The sequence below is a fragment of the Salvia splendens genome, chromosome 2 (assembly GCF_004379255.2).
Source record: "Salvia splendens isolate huo1 chromosome 2, SspV2, whole genome shotgun sequence".
Taxonomy (NCBI): Eukaryota; Viridiplantae; Streptophyta; class Magnoliopsida; order Lamiales; family Lamiaceae; genus Salvia; species Salvia splendens.
Window position 1 is genome coordinate 7,195,835 of NC_056033.1, and position 21,481 is coordinate 7,217,315.

Here is a 21,481-nt window from a genome sequence, read left to right on the forward strand (position 1 = left end):
GATGTCCACTGCGATGTCTCAAATGCCGGGGATGATGCCTCAAGCTCAAATGCCACCGGGTATGATGCCCCAGTACTACAACATGTACCGCAGTGGTATGAGATGGTGCCCCATATGCCCAGGGCGAGTACCGGAATGATGCCCCAGATGCCGGGGATGATGATGCCTGGGATGATGCAGGGGTCCCCCGGCAGGGACGGCGACGGGGGAATCCGATGAGTTAGAAGCCTATTTTTATTTTAATAATGTAATTTTTTTTTAGTAATTATGTATTTTTTTTATAATGAAGTATGTTTTTTTTAAATAAAGTGGTTGCATTTTCTCCGTATTCGTGTCGACTATTTAATTCCGTAAATTTCTTACTTCAGTAAATTGTTTAATCCGGGAAATTGTTTAATATGTGAATTTGTGAATTTTTTTTAATATGAGAATTCCGTCGGGGGAATTCCGCAGGGGAATTCTGCCACTGTGCAGTGGAAAGTCCGTATGACGTGGCAGTGCAGTGGGAAGTCCGTATGACATGATAGGAGGTGTTTTTGGGAATTCCTCTAGGAATTCCGCGCCGCTGCTGATGCTAAATCAACCGAGATTGGGGCAGACCCAAACCCTTCTCCGGTTACTTATCCTGCAATGACTCCAGTGGCCCCAACAATCGCCTTACCTAACCCAATTATTCCAAAATAATCACAGTAGAGAACCACTGGATTCTTACCGAGGTAACTGTCATCGGATCCTCTTTGATTTGATTGTTGCAGTAGGCGCCGTGCTAATTAACTGTCGCTTTCAACCCCACTGCCGCATCGGTTCCTCCGCTCATGGAGACTTCCGATGGTTATTCTTCGAATTATCAGTTTTCATCCTCGTTTGCAGGTTCGCGGCGAGATGTTACTTACAGGTGAGTGATGGCTGCAGTTAATTGCGTATTGATGAGAATTGGGGGTACTGTCATTTGAAAAATCAGTAATTCGGTGGGGTTTTCGCTTTCGTAGTTGATTTTGAAGGAATTAAAATCCTGATTGTTATCGTTGGATACATTATGACCGTGATTTTTGAGCAGTCGTTCCCTTAGCTTGCTTGTGTGTGAATTATGAATGAGCTGGAGTGATGGATTTGCGTGATATGTGATATGTGATATGTTGTTAATCTGGTCGTTTTGCTAGGTTAGTTGAGTGATTAGTTGCAATGAGATCAATTTTGCTAAATTGCATATGAAGAGATGATCATAGTGACGTTAGAATTTTTGCTTTAGAGCGGTAGGGATTATCGTTCTCCGAAGGCTTGGGGGAATTCTTTTGTTGTTCTAGACTACAATTAACATTCAATAAGTGTACCGGACTTTTTTTTTTGTTCCTGCTTCATTCGTCTCTTGTTAATGAAACGCATCACGGTCATGCGTCGTTTGTTTTTTTATTTTATTTTTAAAGACGCATAAGCGTCATGTCTCATAGGGAGAGACGCATCTCCATCATACGTCGCCTTTTTTTTAAATTTTATTAGACGACGCATGACCGTCATGCGTCTTAGGGAGAGACGCATGAGGCTCATGCGTCTCTAATTAATGCTACTTTGGTTCAGCTTGAAACTGAGAGGAAGTCTGTAGGGAGTCAGGTTCATAATGTGAGAAGAAGAATAGTAGTATGAATGAACTTGGATTCATAATTATGATGTTTATCCGACATTGAAGCTTTTATAAAACATTATAATGTTGTCTTTGATTAATTGATTTCATAGTTTTCTCATTGTCATTATTGATTTGGACGTTATCCACTCAAAAGCAAAGAAGAATATTAAACCCTAGTGATCACTTATGTCTCAAACTATCCACTCACACATACTATATATACACAGATGATCATTGTGCACCATCAAAACTGATAGCTTGCACAAAAGTACAGTCCCGTGATGTGGATATGCCATGCCATCGTATGCAAAAATTAAAGGAAAACAAATTTTCATGTCAACAATGCACTTCACAGTGTAACACAGCAGTGAACCTGACTCCCTACAGACTTCCTCTCAGTTTCAAGCTGAACCAAAGTAGCATTAATTAGAGACCCATGAGCCTCATGCGTCTCTCCAGAAGACGCATGACAGTCATGCGTCGTCTAATAAAATTAAAAAAGGCGATGTATGATGGAGATGCGTCTCTCCCTATGACGCTAGACGCTTATGCGTCTTTAAAAATAAAATAAAAAAACAAACGACGCATGTCTCTCATGCGTCTTACACAAAGACGCATGAGGGTCATGCGTCTCTCCCAAAGCAGGAAAAAAAAAAGTCCAGTACACTTATGGAATGTTAATTGTAGTCTAGAACAACAAAAGAATTAACCCTCGAAGGCTTACTGTAGTGAAAATGCAGATGAAATGTACACACAGAGAACTAGAAGCACCTTAGGCCAAACGAGTGTTGTGATTACATAGGAAATGGCTATTATTATTGTTTCAAAGGATATCTGGTTTAATGGTTTTGGGTCAATTTTCGACAGCCTAAGTGTACTACTCCATCATATTTTAATGTTCTTGGTTGCTGCATGTAGATGGTGGACCATGGCCGGAACATTCAATTATGAACTTTTTCTCTGAATGGTCCACGTAATAAGCTCGGGGGTGAGAAGTTATTTAATGGCTTGATGTGGGGTTCTTAAGCAACATGTAACTAGTGTTTCTCATTTTTACCAAAATGTTTTTCTTTCTTAGCAAAATCTTGCAAGTATCTAGATCTATGCCACACTCTTTAAAAAGTGGCCAATTCTCCAGATTGCGCTTCATCCCAAAATTGAGTAAGATTAGAGATGATGCAAGGTACGATTGGTGGTTTTGGCTTCAGCGTTAGGCAGCATGAGGTGTTGTTGAGTGTGTATGTTGGGAAAGGGAGTGTGGAAAGTGGAGACCGTCAAGTTAAACACATTAGGTGTCAACTTTGAGGTTTTGTCATGTCTTCTGGGAAGAACGTTGGTTTCTAATTTTCTTGTGGCCATGGTCCAAATTCTGGTGTTGGTGTAAATTGAGTAACTTGGATCTGAACAAGAAACAAATTATAATGTACCTTAAATATGGATCATACTGTTTGATGTGTGTCATATCCTAAAAACATCAAAAAGTGAGTCACACATTAGGTGTCAACTTTGAGGTTTTGTCATGTCTTCTGGGAAGAACGTTGGTTTCTAATTTTCTTGGGGCCACGGTCCAAATTCTGGTGTTGGTGTAAATTGAGTAACTTGGATCTGAACAAGAGACAACTTATAATGTACCTTAAATATGGATCATACTGTTTGATGTGTGTCATATCCTAAAAACATCAAAAAGTGAGTCCATACCTTTAAATCTTTCTTCTGTCTGCATCTACTGTATGTATGTTTGAGCTTTTTTTCCACGCTACGTGTACTTTGTAACCTTAATCATACTTTCCCAGAAGAACACACTCATCGTACATCAGTTTCCATGTAGAAGCTTTAGAGGGTACTTATTCTGGTAGCACTTGCTATTTCAAGGTCAAATTTATGTTTTACAAGCTCCAAGTTATCTCAGATAATAACACACTAGTGAATCTTACATGTCCTATGGCAAATTGCTGATTCTTTCATTTGAGAGCAAAAAACTTGTATCAAGATGCACTATCAGGATATTGCATATTAACTTGAGTTAGTAGAATAGATCATTTTTTAGAAATGTGGGAAGCTCTGCAGTGGTCACAAAGGTCCACCACTGTAAGCTGTGATGAGCTATAAGGGTGAGAGATATCAAATGCATTTTAATTGTTATCTATATGGATGCAGAATATATGTCATGAAGTTTGGCCACTGGGCTCATATTAAGAATGATTTATGGCCCAACAAAGACAAGAATTGTTCTTCTGGGCATCAGAAGTTGCAGTCTGCAGAGATTATAAATTATTTTCCTTTTTCCTATATTGATCATCTGGAACTTTTAGGATCATCTTTTGGATTGCACAAAATGCATAATTGTTGGTGATCTTTGTAGTTATGGAGACAACATGCTTTGTTTTGACTTTTGAAAAGATTGTCTAAACGATACTTTCATAAGCTTTTATCTCTATCCAGTTTTGCATTTGAGCATCATATATGATGCATTTAGTTGAAGTGACATTACTGTTTTCTCTCTCCAGCTGTGGTTCCTGTGGCTATGATTTAAACCTGAACTCATCCAGTCGGAACACATCTACCATTGGGTCCAAATATGGTAAATCTATCAAGAAAGGGACTATATCATTTTTCTCAATTGATGAGAGCCGATTCAACCAGGTTGAAGAATTTAGCTGTATACCATACTTCATCTTCAAGCACTCTTGGGGTATTTTCCGTCGGAGAACAAAACTCCTATGCCGGAAATGTGGGAACCTTATTGGAATTGCTTCTGACCTGAACAATGCTTCTTCCATCCACCTCATAACGGACGGGTCAGACTCACCCTCGAGCAGTGAAATCTCCAGCAAGAGAAAGTACGACATCAGGATTCGCTCCTTGCAACCTAGTTCAGCTGGTTTTGGTACTCCTCTTGTCTCATGATGGTCATGTGATGAACCAATACCACGCGTGCATTGAACCAAATGCTTTACATGGGAAAGAAGTCATGCTGGCAGCCATTCTTTTCTGCGCAAGTAAGAAGCATAAGTGAAGTTGCTTGTATAGAATTTGTGTTTTTTCGGAATTTCTATTTCCAGTTTCATGCTTAATCATTGTTTGCGAATTCATGTGGTCGAGCTGAACGAATGATAGCCGATGTGTACAAAACTATGAAACCTGCATCAGATGTGGGGATTATGTTGGTGATTGGAATGCAGTGATTTGTTCATTGTTTGGTGATTCAGTGCTTGCTAATGATCTATATGTCCAGAACGTCGATTTGTTGCTTTCATTCAATTTGTCCATTATGTATCGATTACTGGCATGCTCAAGCTTCGTTCTCATTATGCTGTATGTTACTATATATACCATTGATTTAGTGATGAGATAATGAAACCTCCCTGACACTGTCTATTGCTTGTGTGTTACTTCACACTCAAATTGTATGCAGTTCTACTAAGACCCCACTTCTTTATTTTGTGTCCTACAAAATGTGAAAAAAGATGGACTAAAGTTTTGAAATAATTAATTGTAAAGAAGGTTGTGCGACCTTAGCAGAGAGAGTTGTTGATTTAAATTACATACATATTGTGATGTCCAAAGTCGTACGTGTAAATAACGTTAATTAGTCAGTCGAGATGAAGTATGTTTTTTAATTGACGCTTTATAGACATATGGATAGCATGCACGAAAGTGTGACAAAATAATGTGGGCTCATAAAAGTTGGTTTGACTTGTGTAGCAAAGGGATCTCTTTTAAGTATGAGATTGAGATGAAAAGAATGTTAAAGGTGTTGCCTTTATTTTTTTCCCAAGAATTTTATGGTAGATGATGATATATATGGGAGGGGTCCCCTTTTTGACCAAATCTTTTTTCCTCACATCTCACTATCTTTTTTTCTCTCTATGGAATTCTTTTGCACAAATACAAAGCATATGTAATTTAATATACATGCATGTGACATTGTGTGTCTGTGTGTGTGTTTGCTCTTCTATGGGACCATACACCATGGTTTATTAACATTTTATGCATAGACAGTGGTATATATTTATGAGTTTGTCCTGTGTAATTTTTAAAATTGTTGTTATTAATATTACATTTTTGTGCTATTATTGATTGTTATTCTTTATTTCTCTAATTGATTTATCTTTTAGTGAATATATTTCAAGCTGGATATAAAAATTGCGATTATCGATCAGAACTATACATTGACCTTCTAACAGGAATATCGAAACGACATTGCTTTGATACAAGCTCACTGTCAATTTTTAAATAGACACATCACCTTATGGTATATGGCTAACTTGTCACAGTTCAGTTCCATCACTTCAATGAACTAAAAGTAAGAAACAGAATATTTAATAGGCCTCATATTATCAACTTAGGACAAATTTCATGTGGATGGATGCTCAAACAAGGTACTGTAGAATATATTCTAACAACAAAGGTTCAACTAAATCAAGCTGTCTATATAAATTTTGGTCAGAGAGAAACACACCTATATCAATAATGCCCAAAAATTGTGGTCCTGTCAGAATTGTGGCATACAAGCAATTTTGCACATGCATCCATCTATCCCGTGTTTTGCTTCAAAATATGTTAAGACATTTATAAAAAAATCATAATTTCTTGTTTGTACAATCAACATGTTTCATCATCATGCATTGACTGAATTCTTGAAGATTAATCACAAGAGGGCATGATTCAGCATAATATTGTTGTGGCCCTCTTGCTTCCTTGACCATTGGAAGACCTAATAATTCAAAGTTTGTAACTTTCTTGAAGCTTCAAACTTTCACATACAAATGCACACATTAAACGTAATACATCTATATATATATAGATAGAGAGGGGATGTGATCATATGATAACCCATATTTATGGTGATAACCTAATAACCTATTATTCTATGGACGAAATATATCATTTTATGGATTAAAAGTATCATTCTATGCATGCTGAAAAAATATCATTTTATAGTATATAAATATCATTTTTAGTAAAAATGATATTTTTGACCCATAAAATGATAGGTTCCTTTTCTTGAATATTAAACCTCCTTTATTCTTTGGCCCTCTTCTTTGTCAGAATCCTTATCCACCCATATTTAACCTTCTCTCTTTCAAGATGCCTTGTGCTGACGTGGCCCTCGGCCGGTCTCTTCCGGTTGATGAGGTGGAGGAGGTTGCCAATCCGCCTCCGCCACCTCAACGAGCTGGTGTGCTCGATCACACTCTTGGTCTTTTCATCACTGGTTTTACCTTTGTCCCATGAGGCTACACCATTTGCTTCGAACTTGATTGATATGAAAGAGTCTGAATTCATGAAGCATTGTTCATTCTACGTTTAAAAAGAACATTATATTGATATCCAACCAAATTAATGATATTTGTGACAAAAGCTGGTCTCAACTTAAAATGAAGTTGGAATATTATAAAGATAATATTCGAAAACATCTAAATAATTAAACAAAAATGTTTTAAGGGTTAAATTTTCACTATCTCATTAAGAATTTGAAATTAAATTGGTTATATTTCATGATCACACATAACTAATTCAAGAAAAAGATCATTCCTTCTTTCATGGAGCATGCATGGGATTTACACCAAACAACTCACCATCCAAAATATTTCACTAAAAAGTAAAAACAATGCAAGAGAGAGGGGAGCTGACCTTGTGGGGTGTGGGATTTGTGGTGTTTAAGTATGTGGGATGAAGCAAAGATTTTAGGTAGGAAAGTGTTGGTTTGTTTCTTAGAAGCAGCAGCCAATACTAAGAGCTTCTCATTCAAGCACAAGGCACAAACTCCAACCACCATTTCTCTAGGATGAAAACAGCACTCCTTCATTCTCACTGTGTGTATGTGTGTGTGAGATGAGGCAAGAATTCGAGAAATTAGTCTGGGATGCCTATATATTCAAGAATTAGTCTGGGATGCCTATATAGCGTGTGTGTGTGTGATGAGGTAAGAGTTCAAGAAATTTGTCTGGGATGCCTATATATAGACATACATATAGTGTGTGTTGTGTATGTGTGAATGGGAAATTTTGCATATATAAACAATTGAATGAGGAGTAAGTTGGAGGGGTTGATACTTGATAGGAATGATTGGTCCTACAAATTTATAGTGATGTTACACTATTTAATTAGGTGGTGATTAAATAGGGTCAGTATCCTTTTCAAACTAGTTTGACTCATCCCATCCCGAAGTTGAATGTCACTACTTTTCTTCTCTAATTATTTATTGGTTAATTAGTAGCTTTTGGCTTTTTATTTGTGTTCAAGGATTTGATCTTTAAGTTAATTTTCTTTTGATTTTTTGAAGAAATTTTGTGTTCATTATCCACTTGCTACAAAGAGAAGATAAGGTTTGGAATGAGTCCATATGTAAGTTCCAAGTGGCCATCACCCCCATTCTCCATAACTGTGAAATCTCAGAATATAGAGATAAATTGTTGAAATAAATGGAGGATTTTATATTATTATTATTATTATTATTATTATTATTGTTTATATCTAAAAATGACAAAGTATAAGTGATCAAACATCTTGATTATCATCATTTTGAAGAATAAAAGCATCTTGTGCTTTAGTAGAAAAGAAAGATGAGATTTTTACCATTGAATCATACTATGAGATAAGCAAGCCCATTGAAAAGCTATGGAAGTGATGAAGCATCTTACTATTTGATAATTAACAAGAAATAATTTTAAAACTACATCTCCATTTTTTAATTAAAAACTCAGTTATCAACTTATCACGTATAAAAAATTCTGTAGCTAAATAATTTTCTTGAAATATTTAAGTTCTCACATGAAACCAAGAAAACAGTATTGTATTTTAGTACACATGAAAGTGAGTCTTTTTCTCTTCCGAGAAATGAAGCAACAGAAAATAAAAGGATAAACGCCTCTGCAAGATATCTGTGAAATCTACAAAAAAGGGTATTTCTGAAAACTGGTTCATGAAGAGTATAGCTTGGAAAGATCCTCAGAGAAGGTTTTCCTAATCACCTCTCTCTTGAGCTTCAGAGCAGCAGTGACGAGGCCCGATTCCGGCGTCCAAGCTTCAGACAGTACTTTGATCTTTGCAGGAACCTCAAACTTCTCCAATTTTGCTGCCTTTGCTTCCTGCATTCATTCACACCCATTTATATGGACCTGTTTCACTTAGGGGTGCTTACTCCTGGATAGAACGATTTTGTCATTCAAATATTCGAACATATGTTTTGTCTACATTGACTCGGGAAATGGTGTCACATAGGGAGGTGGTGGATATAACAATTTTGACGTTGTTTGATCATCTTGTCCTTCAAATACTCGACCATATCATATATACCGCCAGTCTAATGTATCACCTAAAGTGACGCCCACTTGATAGACTCGATGGGAAATAGAGGATTCGTTCGACACAAGAAAAGGGGGAGTACCTTGAGGAATGAGTTGGAGATTTCCTTGAGAGTCTCTTCCTTTTGACACAAGTCAGCTAAATCGGAATATTGAATTCCTCGTTTCGAAGCCCAATCTTCCAATGTGTGCTGTGAAGCCACCACCAAAGCCACACAGTAACTGTATAAAGAATCAGCATGCACCATGATGTTTTCCACATACTGGCTGACAATCAGAGCAGTCTCAACCTATGTACCAAAGTCGTCAGTTGTCTGCCCCGAAAAGGGATCGCATAGTCAATTGGGCGGAATAACACAACATTTAAAAAAATCATGTGGAAGTTGCAAATTATGGGCAGACATTGCGTTATTTCTGGCAATTAACCCTTTCGAACGTTTAGTTTGTACAGTACCTTCCCCAGGGATACGTATTCTCCATGTTGAAGTTTAACGATGTCCTTCTTACGATCAATTATCTCGAGGCAACCATCGGCATGGAACTGCCCTATGTCACCAGTGTAGAACCATCTTGTTCCTCTCTCATCCACCTTTAGGCATCAGACGAACAATCAGAGGCTTCTATTGGCACAGATGAAAGGTTCAACCACAAATAAATTACCTTGTAAACTTCCGTTGTTTTCTCATCATTCTTGAAGTATCCAAGAGTAACATTAGGTCCACCGATGACAATCTCACCACGTGGCTTTGGAGTGTCGCTAATTAAATATCCGCCTTCAGGCCAATCAATCAACTGAAAAATTGTTCAGAGAATATCGTTGAAAAGATAGAAATAATATAGTAAAAGAAATTTTTTTAAAAAAAGTAAATGCTAAGTATTTTTATCCTTATTGTATTAGTCTTCACACAAGGATGAGGAGTCTCGTTTCGTGCTGGTATCATCAAAGTGGATTAAGACTAGATGCAGTTACCTTAACAACTGAGCAAGGCAGAGGAGCACCAACACGACCAACAGATGGATCGTCGTATTCACTAAAAGTCCCACCAGCACAGGTCTCAGTAAGACCGTACCCTTGACCAATTGGAGCACTAAAGATAACAAACAATTCGAAGTAGAGTGAATTACTACATCAGATCATCGAAAAAGGAAGACAAACTCTCATAGTCCAAATGAAGGATTAAAAACAGTAATTCATTTCTGACGGCTAATAAATAAAATATTTTATTTGCAAGCTTATAGAAATACTAACCCAAGACAAATATTAATAAATCTTTGTGTGTCAGCAGAAAGAGGAGCTCCTCCAGATAGTATGAAGCGAATACGACCACCCAAAATAGCTCGAACTTTTCTGAACACCAGGAGGTCCCATAGAAACCTCTCCAATCCCCAAGCCCCAAACCAACTTCCATTTATTGCAGACAATCGGCGAGAATATGCCAAATCGAATAGTGTCTTTGGGAGTCCACCAGTAGCATCTATCTGAAGTTTTACCAGTGGGTTTTAGCGCACATAAATTTACTCACAAAACTCATTAGAAACAAAAATGAAAGCACTTAATTGCCAGTTTGTATGAAATATTGCATACCTTTTTACGCACTCCATCTCTAACACGATCAAGAATGGCAGGTACTGCTGCCAGAAGTGTTGGCATTAGCACCGACGCATCCCCTTTTGTAGCTTTCTTTATCTTGTTTGAAGTATCGGTGAGAGTTAAAGGAGACCCATATCCTATAGAACTTCCAATGGCAGGCATAATATTCTACAGCAAAATGGTATGATGGAAAAAAAAATTCATCAAGCAACAGACAAGCATTTATGAGGTAAAAGTTAAAGGTGGGCAATTTGACTTTCAAGAATTAGTCGAGAACTTCAGAGAAGGCCATACCTCAGCTGCTAGTTCCAGAATATGGGCCAGTGGCAGGTATGCTAGATAAACATCATCTTGTCCTAGTCCAGGAACAATAGTCATCACAGCAGATAATGTAGCTAAAATGTTACCATGTGTCATCATCACACCCTATTTGCACAGAAAAGAAAGGGGTGAAAGGAAAAAAAAAGTGTCAGTTATATATCAGCATGACTCACGGGTGAAGCTCATGGAAACATATCACAGGAGGGGGTGCAATTACGATAGCTCTGAACCAATAACATACGTCAAACTTATTGTGTTGCTCAAATAGCAAAAGTCGTACACACGTACTAACCTTGGGCATACCAGTACTACCACTCGTGTACATTATCACAGCAATATCAGCTGAAAGAGGTAACTCTGGATCAACTGGACTTTCGCGGCCCAGCTTCTCTACATCCAAGAATGAAGTGACAGTCCACCCGCTGCTTCCAGACACCAGACTAACCAGTGAAGCATCTGACTGGAATTCATCATCCATGCATATAATACGCTTGACGGTGTCAAGTTGTCCACTAACGTTTGCTATTTTCTTCAGTTCCTTGTGTCCGCAGATCACAGTTGTGACTTCTGTCTAAAGAACACAATGCAAAATGTAAGTGTCATGTCACCGACTCACCATAAAGGAAATTAACGAAGAAAGTGAACAGACTAAAGCTGAATGTATTCAGCAATTTAGCTAGTACAAACATTATGGAAAAGGAGTGGGGTGCGCTTGCCCGTGCACATGTGTGTGTGTGTGTAAGAGAGAGAGAGAGAGAGAGAGAGACCTCATTAAATGAGTGACACAGTGCCTCTTCTCCTAGAGATGCATAGATGGTCACAACTGTTATATTGCGCCTGAAACAAGCCTGATCGAAGAAAAATACAAGTTATAAATTAGTAGTTTCGAATTATATTGTGATCAGTTATGTCAAGTTTAAAGTATACACAAGCCAGCAAATACATAAATATAGAAGTAGTAACGGTAATACTAGTTGACATTCATGTCTTCACTTGATACAAGGGTTCAAACTCAAAAACATGACACAACATACCTGCAGCGCAATGAACCATTCTTCACGTGTATCAGCAAAGATTGCCGCGCGTTCTCCCCTTTGATGTCCAAGTTGCACTAAACCAGAGGAGAAATGGCATACGGATTCAAAAGCTTGCCCATAACTTATCCACTCATATTCACCCAAATGGAGCTTCTCAAAAGACTTCCCACCAGATATCTCGACTGATCTTGCAATTAATTTCCGTGTCCCTAGCAATCTCCTGTTAGAATATTTTTGGCATGACTGCTCAAAAAGCTCAGCAAGGGTCGTAATCCCATCCCAGGCTGATTCGATGGGTGAAGTGAACCGGTAGTTTCTGATTGCATAACCATTCTCTCCACCAACATCCGCAGGCAGACCCCTTTTCTTCTCCTTTTTCGTGCTACGTACCAGGAGCGTTAGCAGAATTGGAATGATGGCACCAACATAATAAGGACCCATTCTTCAAAATGCTGCCTGAAAGCCTAAAGGAAACAGAATCAGAAACCTTTAAAGCCAAACAAGACTTTGTCAAGAAAACGTTTTATGATGGATTATCACAGAATGACAGGAGGCCTATCTAACAAGTAAAAATGCACCAACAGCTGACTATTTCAAATGCTCGAGGAACGTTTACTTTTCATGATTGAGTATTTTTATCCTCATTACTAGGATTTCTTCAATCCTTCCCTTTCAATCCATCTTAGTAAACAGTGGATTAAACTATGCTATTTTTATCAGTAGATGCTAATCCTCAAAAAGTAAACGCCCCCTGAATAGATTGGGTGACCAAATAAAAACGTCCAATGAAGAAACTCTCACATAAAGCAATTCTTACTAGCCTGAGCAAGTAGCCTAATTTTCACAGATAATAGTAATATTCAGCATAACATCATCTCATCTGCAAGGTCGTTTTCACTTGAGATCAATAGGCCCTCAGCATTTATGAAAAAAAACCCCATTCTTCCACAAGTAGAGCCACTACCTAAAACCATCCAATACAAAAAGGCCAGATCAAACACACATTAAAAAAAATCCAAAACCAGTGAAGTATACATCCCCAAAAAGTCAAACAAACACGCTTCCATATCCAAATTGCTCGAGCATTCTCTCACCATTGAAGGATACAAATTTCGAAAACTCCATTAGCTCCCCTAACCCTCCCGGGAGGATGAAACAAAACAAAAGGAAACAATCCCATATCAAGAAACTGAAAAACAAGGCATAATAAGTATTCGAAAAACACAAACTTCAGCAATCAAGATCATAACTTTTTACAAAATGCAATACAATTCATACAAATTCGAGCAACAAATAATCCCCATTAAGCGAAATCAATCTGAATTGGATGAAACAAGAGAGATAAAGAAACATCCTCACCTTCTAAACTGGGTTGGCGGAAAGAACAATGAATAGAGAGGATGTGAGTGTCAAGAGGAGTGAGAGTGGCGGTGGTGCATGTTAGCGTGGATTCTTCTTATTGCTATTGGCTTTGCGAGGTTTTATTTAGACCACACGCATTGAAATTTCAGTAGTTTTTTTTCTTGGCTGGATTTTTACTGAAATCAGCTGGATTTTTGTGGATGCCATTTTATGGACTGAACAAAATTGAATGACTACTAATCTGGACTAATTATATTTACCTAAGTTGATTGATAAATGCCTCAAAATGACATGTTTCATTTTCCAAAGTTGATTGATATATGCCTCAAAAAATAGTACTATATACTCAATTCAAGTTCGGTAGTTTTTGACTTTTTGTTCAAGTTAGAAAGTTTAGGCTCTGACTCTTTTGATATATTTGGAGTCATTTCATTGATTTAGAAATGAATTGACATGTGTAAAAATAGTATGGTTATGAAGTGTAATTGCTGAGACATTTATTGATGATGATATCAAGTTTGTTTTTTATTTGTAGTATTATTTTATTTTCGGATGTTTTAATTTAGATGTAGATACTATTTGAGGTAATTACACATATTTGAAGTAAAAGTTGAGAAATCTAGAAGGTTGTATATACTGAAAACATAATTTGATACACGCGTTACTTGTAACATGTGGTTATAAATACATTATAAAAATTATACTAGTTTCTTTATACTATTAGGATATAATTATTGTTAGTTATAATGTTTTATAAATTTAGTTTCCGTGGGTCAGCCGTGAACAGCTCATTCTTGGATTTATGGAGTAAAAGCATGGACAAAAAACAGTTGACTGGAACTTTGTACAAAAAGGTACTACTATAAATCAAGTATAGAACAACGAATAGCTAAAACTAAAAGCCAAATTTTGTAACTTAGTCAATTCTCGTAGTACTTTTGCAAGGGCATATTCTTGAAATTGTCAAGATTAGTAGAATAAACCTTGAAATTTAAATGTTTTTGTAAGTATCTTACGGCCAAAAATTTTGGTGAAATTATATAAGGTGCTTTCTGCTAGTGGGATAATTGTGATCAAATTCAAGATGATTTTCCACCTTATTTTTAAACGTGTGAAAAATTTGACCAAAATTTTCAAACAATGTATTTGTTTACAAAATAAACCAAAATAGTAAGATTTCGCCCATTACAACCCTGAAACGGCATTTAGAAAACAATCTCTTTTTTCGAGAAAAGTTAGTTTCATAAATGACATGATGAAAACACAATTGAAGGTTTAAGAAAATTAAAATAAAGCTCTATTATATAATGTTATTTGCAACTTAATTTACAATCAACAAAGAGGGACAAGATGAAACACATTTAAAGGTTTGAGAAAATTAAAATAAAGCTCTATTATTATGTTTTTACAACTTAATTTAAGTATAATCAACAAATAGAGACTGTGTAGAAGTGAGGGCTTGTCAGAGCCACAACTTAATTCAATTATTGTTGGATTTATAATTCGATTGTTAATTAATACATTTCCCTCGAACAAACTGAAAACATTTGCCTGTATAATCAGATAATTCAAAATTTCAAATTTACCTGAATTTGCATTATACATCCAGCAACCAAGATTCTGCTCCTGCGCAAATCTATTGAGTAGAGCTGCAGTAGGGTTCTCAAAATAAGTCAAAAGTAGAGATCGAGTTTGAGGACTGTACAAGCGTTTGTTCGAGCAGTAAATCGTTGTCTCAGCTCGAGGCTGGTCTTCCATTGTTGTTGTTATCTTGTTGATTCCCATTGGGTGATGCTCCAGAGAACATCCCCATCATAGACCTGAAAGCACCAGATATTTCCTCGGGCAGCTCATTGACGTTGAAATTCACATTGCCATCAACTCTGACTCCTGGCTCGTTGTGTGGACCAGCTTGACTCGCTCCCTCAGGTCCATCTTGGAACATGTTGCCAGTCATATTCATCACCATGCTAGTGATATCAGGGGGGAAACCGTTCATGTTGAAAGGCATGGAAAACGGAGGTGCTGATGCGGAACTACTTCTTGGTCGACCTTCATGTTGCTGGCTCGACTGTCCATGACTCGTGGAGGTAGAACTCTGTGAAAGGGAGACAGAAGCTATAAATGAAGTTTGGAACTAATGCTCATATTAAAAAAATTTATTGAAACTGTCAATATGTTGTTTGATGTTATATTCTAACAAAGTTTTGCTTTGTAAGAACCATCTTTCAGAAATATCAGACAAAAGTCGCAAATATGAAATATTATATCTCGCTTCGCTAGTATAAAGGACTACCTGACCAGATCCTGCCCTGTGTTGCTCGTCTTTCAGCTTCATTTCGGCAACCTTAAGAGTAAGAAAATAAGAATGATAGAGTATAACATTATAACCATATTTAACCACTGATAAGTCCTACAATATCAATAGCATATGTCAACTAACCCGGATATTTTCTTTCACTGAATCGTTATTAGGTTCCAGCTGCAAGGCTGCCCAACAAGACAATAATTCTATAAGATTTCACTTTTGCATGCCATGTATCTTCACAAGGTCAACTTATATGATCTCAACTAACATATTCACAGAATCATTACATAACGACAGGTACATAAGTCATAACATCATTTGATGTCTGAAACAATATCAAAGGTTTTGTAAGAGTTAGTTCCATACTATTCCATCTAAATGTATGAAAAGTATGTCTCCCATTGAAACTGACAGAAGAGTCTAGAGCAACTGAGATGTAACTGATCTGATTAAAATCACAGTTAATTTTATTTATTCAACTTGAAAGGAAAAGTTTTCTTCAATTAAAACCGCCGACCTTTTGAAAATCCTTTATCAATAGCATCCCTGTACTTCCCTTGAGCATAGTAAGCAAATCCTAGGCGACTATAAGCCTTGCTATAATTTGGATTGACCTCTATGGATTTCAAACAATCTCGAACTGCTTCATCATATCGCTGAACCTGGGTATATGCAGCTGCCCTGAAAAATATTAGGTGAGCACTAAGGACTTGAAAAAACCCAACAATACATGTGACATATTGACAAAATTAGGATGTCATTTAATGGTATGAAGGCTGAAGACATAGAATAGATAACTTTTAATCTACATAAATATGATACTGACCTGTTGCAGTAGTAAACAGCATTGCCTTCACATAAAGCAATAGCAAAAGTATAAAGTTCAATTGCTTCTGTGTAGAGTTTAGACTGCATGGCCTTGTTACCTAACATAAGAAGGTGCGGAACAACAATATTTATCAAAAAAAGATGAGTAACCCTCAAGGTGATAACATCCCAACCAAAGATAACACTAAAATCTCTGGAAACATAAAAAAAAACTTTTTTTATGATTACCAAAGAACACTTAAATTTCCTGAAATACAATAGTTGTTTCCAAATGTTGTCATTGATAAAGATTTTCATATTTTCCCTAATCAATTTTAGAACACCATTACGTATGTTAAAGTGGAACATCTAGTAACTTAACAGTTGCTAGAGCATCTAAGTCATAGTTTGTATGTACTAACTACTAACACTTGAGGAGTACACTAAAGGGGGACAAGGGGTTCCTACCCAATGGAATTCCGAAATATTTGATTGCCAATTCAACTTTTTCCAGAGTTCTCACAAATGTATCCTTACTTTGATCAACATGTGTTTTCTTTACAATGACATTATTGCTGAATCATGTACTGTAGGTAAGAAACATAGGACTATGGCATATTCGTTTCATTTTACATTGTTGACGATTGTGTATCAAAGCCTTTTGCTTGAAGAATATCAAGTGTAGGTACCTTGTGTTTTGAAGGTCTCTGCCAGCATTTTCTGATCAAAAGTTTGACACCCTGTTGTCTGCATTTCCTGCTAACACCAAGAAACTAATATACTATCAAATGAATCACCAAAACCTATATAACTATATTGGTCACTCATCCGAGGTTGTCAAAAAGATGGCTTGACAGTGAAGAAATGTCTAGTGCATGCACCATATAAGTATGATTTAAGTGGAACAAGATTCCCACTTGATAAGTTGACATCAACAAAACAAACGAACTTGGTCAAGTGACATCACTGACATGCATGACAAAAAAAAAACTCTCGGCCAAGAAAAGGCTAGTGAAACATTAAATGGGAGCTATCGGCTATCTACGCTTCCCACATCACTAATTTTGAATCAACACGCCATGTAAAATGATGCAAATTTAAAACTATAAATAGTCTCCATATCAAGTTAAGCACCTCATACCTGCACAGCATTATGAAATAGGTGTGCTGCTCTATCAAGCTCGATCTGATCATCATTCCCATCAGGCATTCTTCTGAAATAGTGGATGTTTTCAAGAGCGCCAAAAAACTGACCAAAAAGTTCATCTTCTCCTGTTAATTTAAAATAGAGTGTTATCCTTTATCGGAAATATCATTCTTAACTTATAAGGTAAAATATACAACTGATCCCTGCTATTTCCATTCTCACGCACCAACCAACTTAAGGACAACTAGGCAAAAAAAACCTCCTTGCATAGATGCCAAACATAAAGATATATCTAGTATTCTATCCTTGTCTCCACACCTTCATCGAATCGACTTAGTCAAGCCTAAAGGCTAAAGCAGCATAACTAATATTCAGAATGCTGAAATATACACGTAGTGTGACACTTATGCCACAGCCCACAGGTCTCATTTCATCAGAAGCAACTGGTTCCCAATAGGACTGAAAATTAATTACACCCCTAATGTATGAGTTCCAGTACAAACGGAACGGTGGATAAGGAGATAAAATCTTTATCACACTCCCCCAATAAGGGGTATTTCCTATATTACTCATACGAATTCTTACATCCATAAAAACCATATAATCAATCTATGTAGGAAAGAAAAAGTGTTGCAGCCTACCAAGTGAATGTGGCTCCCTTGTTCTGTCCGTATCCTGAAATATAACATCATAGAATTAGAGCCAGCCATTACATAAAATGGCGCAAGAAGATCAAATGAAAATACCTATTACCCAACTCCTGCTCCAACGGCCCCACCAACCAGGATAATTAACAACGTAAAACTAATACTTGAAGATAATTGTTGAGCAACGAGAACATCAAGGAAATATCAAGTCTCTGCTGATTGCCAAACTTAAGAGAGGCTTTGCCCAAAAAAAGGCAAACACATAGATTTCTACTTTCCAACAGGTTGTGTTTTGATTATCTAGATCAGTATATCTAGATCAGTACAATGGATTTAGGACACTAACCAAATTGACTTCCCATCAAACCTATCCAATTTTTAACCTTATCAAATAAGGCAACTAGTTGAAATAGATAAAATTTACAGTTGAAATTCAGTCAAAACCTAAACACGAACAATCACAATCCAAATATCACAAGCAACAAAGTAAGAAGAGGACCGATGATTGTACTCCAGCATCCTTCCCACTAGAAGAAGTCGGCGGGTCGGAATCAGAAACACCATTATTACCGATACGCCTACCAGATTCTTCTCTAGAGCTGAAAATGTCGACTAACGAATCACAATTTGACTGACTACCGATTGAAGACTGATCAATCTTAAAAACCTCCGCCAAGCATTCCTTTGCAACTTGAAGCACTTCAGCGTCAGCTCCTTCCGACAGCTCAACTGTGTATATTCAACAAATAATTTTATAAAACCTTGTTCAGCTCAACACAATTATTGATCGAGAACTGAAACGCAAGCACGTGTTAGCGGCGTTGGAGAGAGATTACCGGAGTTGAGGAAGTGGAGGAAGGAACGGGCGATGCGGGTGGAGAGAGGGGAATCGGTTTTCAGATTCGCCATTGGTAGACGGTGCAAACCTTCGCGCAAGATTGTTTTTACTTTTTAAAAAGGCTTGTTTATGAATTATTTACACGCTAGGAAAATAATTAATATTAATACGATTATAAAAAGTTCAGTGTTTTAATTTAGGTTTAGCAGTCTAATATCACACAATTTTTTCCATGAACTTCAAATTTGACAAATAATATTATGAACTTTGTCCGGGATGTCAATTTTCTACTCAGTATAGATTCCGGCTTATTAAAATGACAAGGAAGACGGGTAATCATTTAATTAATGACGTGGAACATTAGTTAGAGCATCTGCAATTGTGCTTGGTAGGGTGAGACGACTCGACGCAGAGACCACGGCTCGGTCTATGGAGTCGACGCGCCCGTGACACGTGGCGGGTTGTGGAGTGGGCGTGCCCCCCGGTGAGTGAGCGTAGTTTTTCACCGTTGAAATTTTTTTTAATCGAAAAAATTCCCCAACAATACCGGTGCAAGTGGTTCCGAAACCGATTCACGATGTCGTCCACCTGGAACGAAGGCGGCGAAAGCTAGCCGCAGACGAAGACAGCCCCAAGTGGGCCACCAAGCTCCACCCCCTCCCCGTCTCTTTATCCGAGTATTTTGTTTAGATATTTGAACTAGACACTCCATGCGGACACTAGCTGAATGAATATGCAACAAATTGTGAGTAGCCATATGATTGAAGTCTTCCACTGTCGATTGGTTAGAGCATCAGCAATGGAGGTGTCAAAACCGCGACGCCGATTTTTCGCCGACGCCGGTTCTGACGCCAAACCATTGTGACCGGCGTCGGCGAAATCGGCGTCAATTTCGGCGTACCCATGCCGATTCGTGTGGTGACGCCCCGGATCGGCGTCAGACCGGCGTCAGAATTTAATTTTTAATTTTTTTTCGAAAACACTATATATACGCGCTTTGGACGTCATTTTCATTCGCACCACTTGTTTTAACGAGTACTCTCTCTATCTTTCTTTCTGTACAAGATCAATTTAAGAAATGAGTAATGCCGGTGGTAATGGTGGTGGTAGTGATGGGGATGCTGATGAGTACGAGCGTATGCTGAACGAAGAGCTAGATGCCTATACGAGTCGTGAGGTTGATCGATGGATGCAGAGTTATATGCAGCCGCCGGTACCTCGCCCACGACCAGTTGTCCGCCGTCGACAAGTGGTTGATCGTGATCATGTAGCTGCACATCAGCGCCTGTTCACAGTTTGCTTCGCAGAGGAGCCGCGTTTTAACGCCAACCATTTCAGGCGTCGTTTTAGGAAGAGGCGGGACTTGTTTATGAGTATTGTTAACGGTTTGGAGCAGCGATATCTGTATTTCCGCTTCAGGCAAGATGCGGCTGGCAAACCCGGCCACACCCCTATTCAAAAGTGCACTGCGGCAATCAGGCAGTTGGCCTACGGCACTTCGGTAGACATGTGGGAAGAATACTTCCACATCGGTGAGACGACTGCCCTCGAATGTATGAAGTATTTCTGTCAGGGCGTGATTGAAGTATTCGGTGATCAGTATCTCCGAAAGCCTACCCCCGAAGATTGTCAGGATCTGCTGCGGATGCACGGGGAGCAGCATGGGTTCCCGGGAATGTTAGGCAGCATAGATTGTATGCATTGGGAGTGGAAGAACTGTCCCGCTGCCTGGAAGGGGTTCTACACGACCGGCTACAAGGGAAAGAATCCCACGATGATCCTCGAGGCCGTAGCTGGTTACCGGCTGTGGATTTGGCATGCGTATTTTGGGATAGCCGGTTCGAACAACGACCTAAACGTCCTCAACTCGTCGCCCCTTTTCAAAGAGCAGTGCCAGGGCGTCGGTCCGGCCATCAGTTTTGTCGCCGACGGCAACCAGCATGATATGTGCTACTACTTGGCGGATGGGATATACCCTAGGTGGCCCGTCTTTGTGAAGACGATCCGGTGCGCATCAGATACGAAGAAGGCATACTTTGCGACGCGGCAGGAGTCGGCGCGAAAGGACGTGGAGCGTGCATTTGGTGTGCTTCAGGCGCGATGGGCTGCAGTTAAGGGACCAACGCGTTTGTGGCATGTCGACTGCATTGCTGATATAATGTACGCTTGTATTATCATGCACAGCATGATTGTCGCAGATGAAGGTGTACAACTGACTGATTGGGTCAATGACGATGATGAAGCCGGTCAAAGCCACGGCGTCGCCGCCGCCAACGTACGAGGTGGGTACCTCACGATGAGAAGCCCTCCTCCAAGCACATGCCGACATGCGTCAGACGGAGGCTCATATTCGACTCCAAAAGGATTTAATTGAAGAGTTGTGGGCGCGGAGGATTGGAAGACATTATTTTTTATTTAAATTTATGTAATTTTTTAAATGTATTTTTTTAAAATTATTGTACTTTTTGAAATTTTAATAGTATTATTCAATT

At 38.3% G+C, this 21,481-nt stretch overlaps 4 protein-coding genes across 7 annotated transcripts; 1 reads left to right on the plus strand and 3 right to left on the minus strand.

Moving 5' to 3' along the window:
• Positions 1-574: 574 nt before the first annotated feature.
• Positions 575-4,829, plus strand: LOC121786227 (uncharacterized protein At4g08330, chloroplastic-like). The gene is made up of 2 exons (XM_042184819.1): positions 575-895; positions 4,129-4,829. Exons 1-2 carry the CDS (start codon positions 816-818, stop codon positions 4,526-4,528), a joined length of 480 nt encoding a protein of 159 aa, XP_042040753.1. The 5' UTR covers positions 575-815; the 3' UTR covers positions 4,529-4,829.
• A 1,367-nt stretch (positions 4,830-6,196) lies between these two features.
• On the minus strand, positions 6,197-7,664 carry LOC121786236. The gene is made up of 2 exons (XM_042184831.1): positions 7,259-7,664; positions 6,197-6,900 (listed from the first exon to the last, which is right to left on the minus strand). The coding sequence occupies exons 1-2, from the start codon at positions 7,431-7,433 to the stop codon at positions 6,647-6,649; spliced, it is 429 nt and encodes a 142-aa protein (XP_042040765.1). The 5' UTR covers positions 7,434-7,664; the 3' UTR covers positions 6,197-6,646.
• Positions 7,665-8,349: 685 nt separating this feature from the next.
• Positions 8,350-13,512, minus strand: LOC121786205 (long chain acyl-CoA synthetase 9, chloroplastic-like). Of its 3 annotated transcripts, XM_042184808.1 has the most exons (13): positions 13,240-13,512; positions 12,975-13,013; positions 11,878-12,344; positions 11,611-11,691; positions 11,136-11,414; positions 10,817-10,948; positions 10,517-10,690; positions 10,181-10,410; positions 9,902-10,019; positions 9,592-9,723; positions 9,386-9,520; positions 9,015-9,221; positions 8,350-8,715 (listed from the first exon to the last, which is right to left on the minus strand). In XM_042184808.1, exons 3-13 carry the CDS (start codon positions 12,319-12,321, stop codon positions 8,548-8,550), a joined length of 2,100 nt encoding a protein of 699 aa, XP_042040742.1. In that variant the 5' UTR covers positions 12,322-12,344; positions 12,975-13,013; positions 13,240-13,512; the 3' UTR covers positions 8,350-8,547. The 3 variants fall into 3 exon arrangements, with proteins under 3 accessions (XP_042040742.1, XP_042040734.1, XP_042040726.1); XM_042184800.1 differs by lacking the exon at positions 12,975-13,013 and having other exon boundaries at positions 11,878-12,336; XM_042184792.1 differs by lacking the exon at positions 12,975-13,013.
• Positions 13,513-14,684: 1,172 nt separating this feature from the next.
• LOC121786244 (small glutamine-rich tetratricopeptide repeat-containing protein-like) lies at positions 14,685-19,122 on the minus strand. 2 transcript variants are annotated; one of them, XM_042184841.1, is made up of 10 exons: positions 18,988-19,122; positions 18,651-18,880; positions 18,146-18,179; positions 17,499-17,629; positions 17,047-17,113; positions 16,377-16,476; positions 16,068-16,231; positions 15,686-15,732; positions 15,539-15,589; positions 14,685-15,340 (listed from the first exon to the last, which is right to left on the minus strand). In XM_042184841.1, exons 1-10 carry the CDS (start codon positions 19,058-19,060, stop codon positions 14,978-14,980), a joined length of 1,260 nt encoding a protein of 419 aa, XP_042040775.1. In that variant the 5' UTR covers positions 19,061-19,122; the 3' UTR covers positions 14,685-14,977. The 2 variants fall into 2 exon arrangements, with proteins under 2 accessions (XP_042040775.1, XP_042040785.1); XM_042184851.1 differs by lacking the exon at positions 18,988-19,122 and having other exon boundaries at positions 16,068-16,226; positions 18,651-18,853.
• Positions 19,123-21,481: the final 2,359 nt, after the last annotated feature.

Coding starts and splice junctions, on each gene's coding strand:
- LOC121786227 (XM_042184819.1), top strand. CDS start 816: ATGGAGACTTCCGATGGTTATTCTTCGAATTATCAGTTTTCATCCTCG. Junction 896..4,128: donor CGGCGAGATGTTACTTACAG/GTGAGTGATGGC, acceptor TTCTCTCTCCAG/CTGTGGTTCCTGTGGCTATG.
- LOC121786205 (XM_042184800.1), bottom strand. CDS start 12,321: ATGGGTCCTTATTATGTTGGTGCCATCATTCCAATTCTGCTAACGCTC. Junction 9,724..9,901: donor TGCCTTGCTCAGTTGTTAAG/GTAACTGCATCT, acceptor ACAATTTTTCAG/TTGATTGATTGGCCTGAAGG. Junction 9,222..9,385: donor AATACGTATCCCTGGGGAAG/GTACTGTACAAA, acceptor TTTGGTACATAG/GTTGAGACTGCTCTGATTGT.
- LOC121786244 (XM_042184841.1), bottom strand. CDS start 19,060: ATGGCGAATCTGAAAACCGATTCCCCTCTCTCCACCCGCATCGCCCGT. Junction 18,881..18,987: donor CCTCCACTTCCTCAACTCCG/GTAATCTCTCTC, acceptor GAATATACACAG/TTGAGCTGTCGGAAGGAGCT. Junction 18,180..18,650: donor ATGCTGGAGTACAATCATCG/GTCCTCTTCTTA, acceptor GTTATATTTCAG/GATACGGACAGAACAAGGGA.
- LOC121786236 (XM_042184831.1), bottom strand. CDS start 7,433: ATGAAGGAGTGCTGTTTTCATCCTAGAGAAATGGTGGTTGGAGTTTGT. Junction 6,901..7,258: donor CAAATCCCACACCCCACAAG/GTCAGCTCCCCT, acceptor TCATGAATTCAG/ACTCTTTCATATCAATCAAG.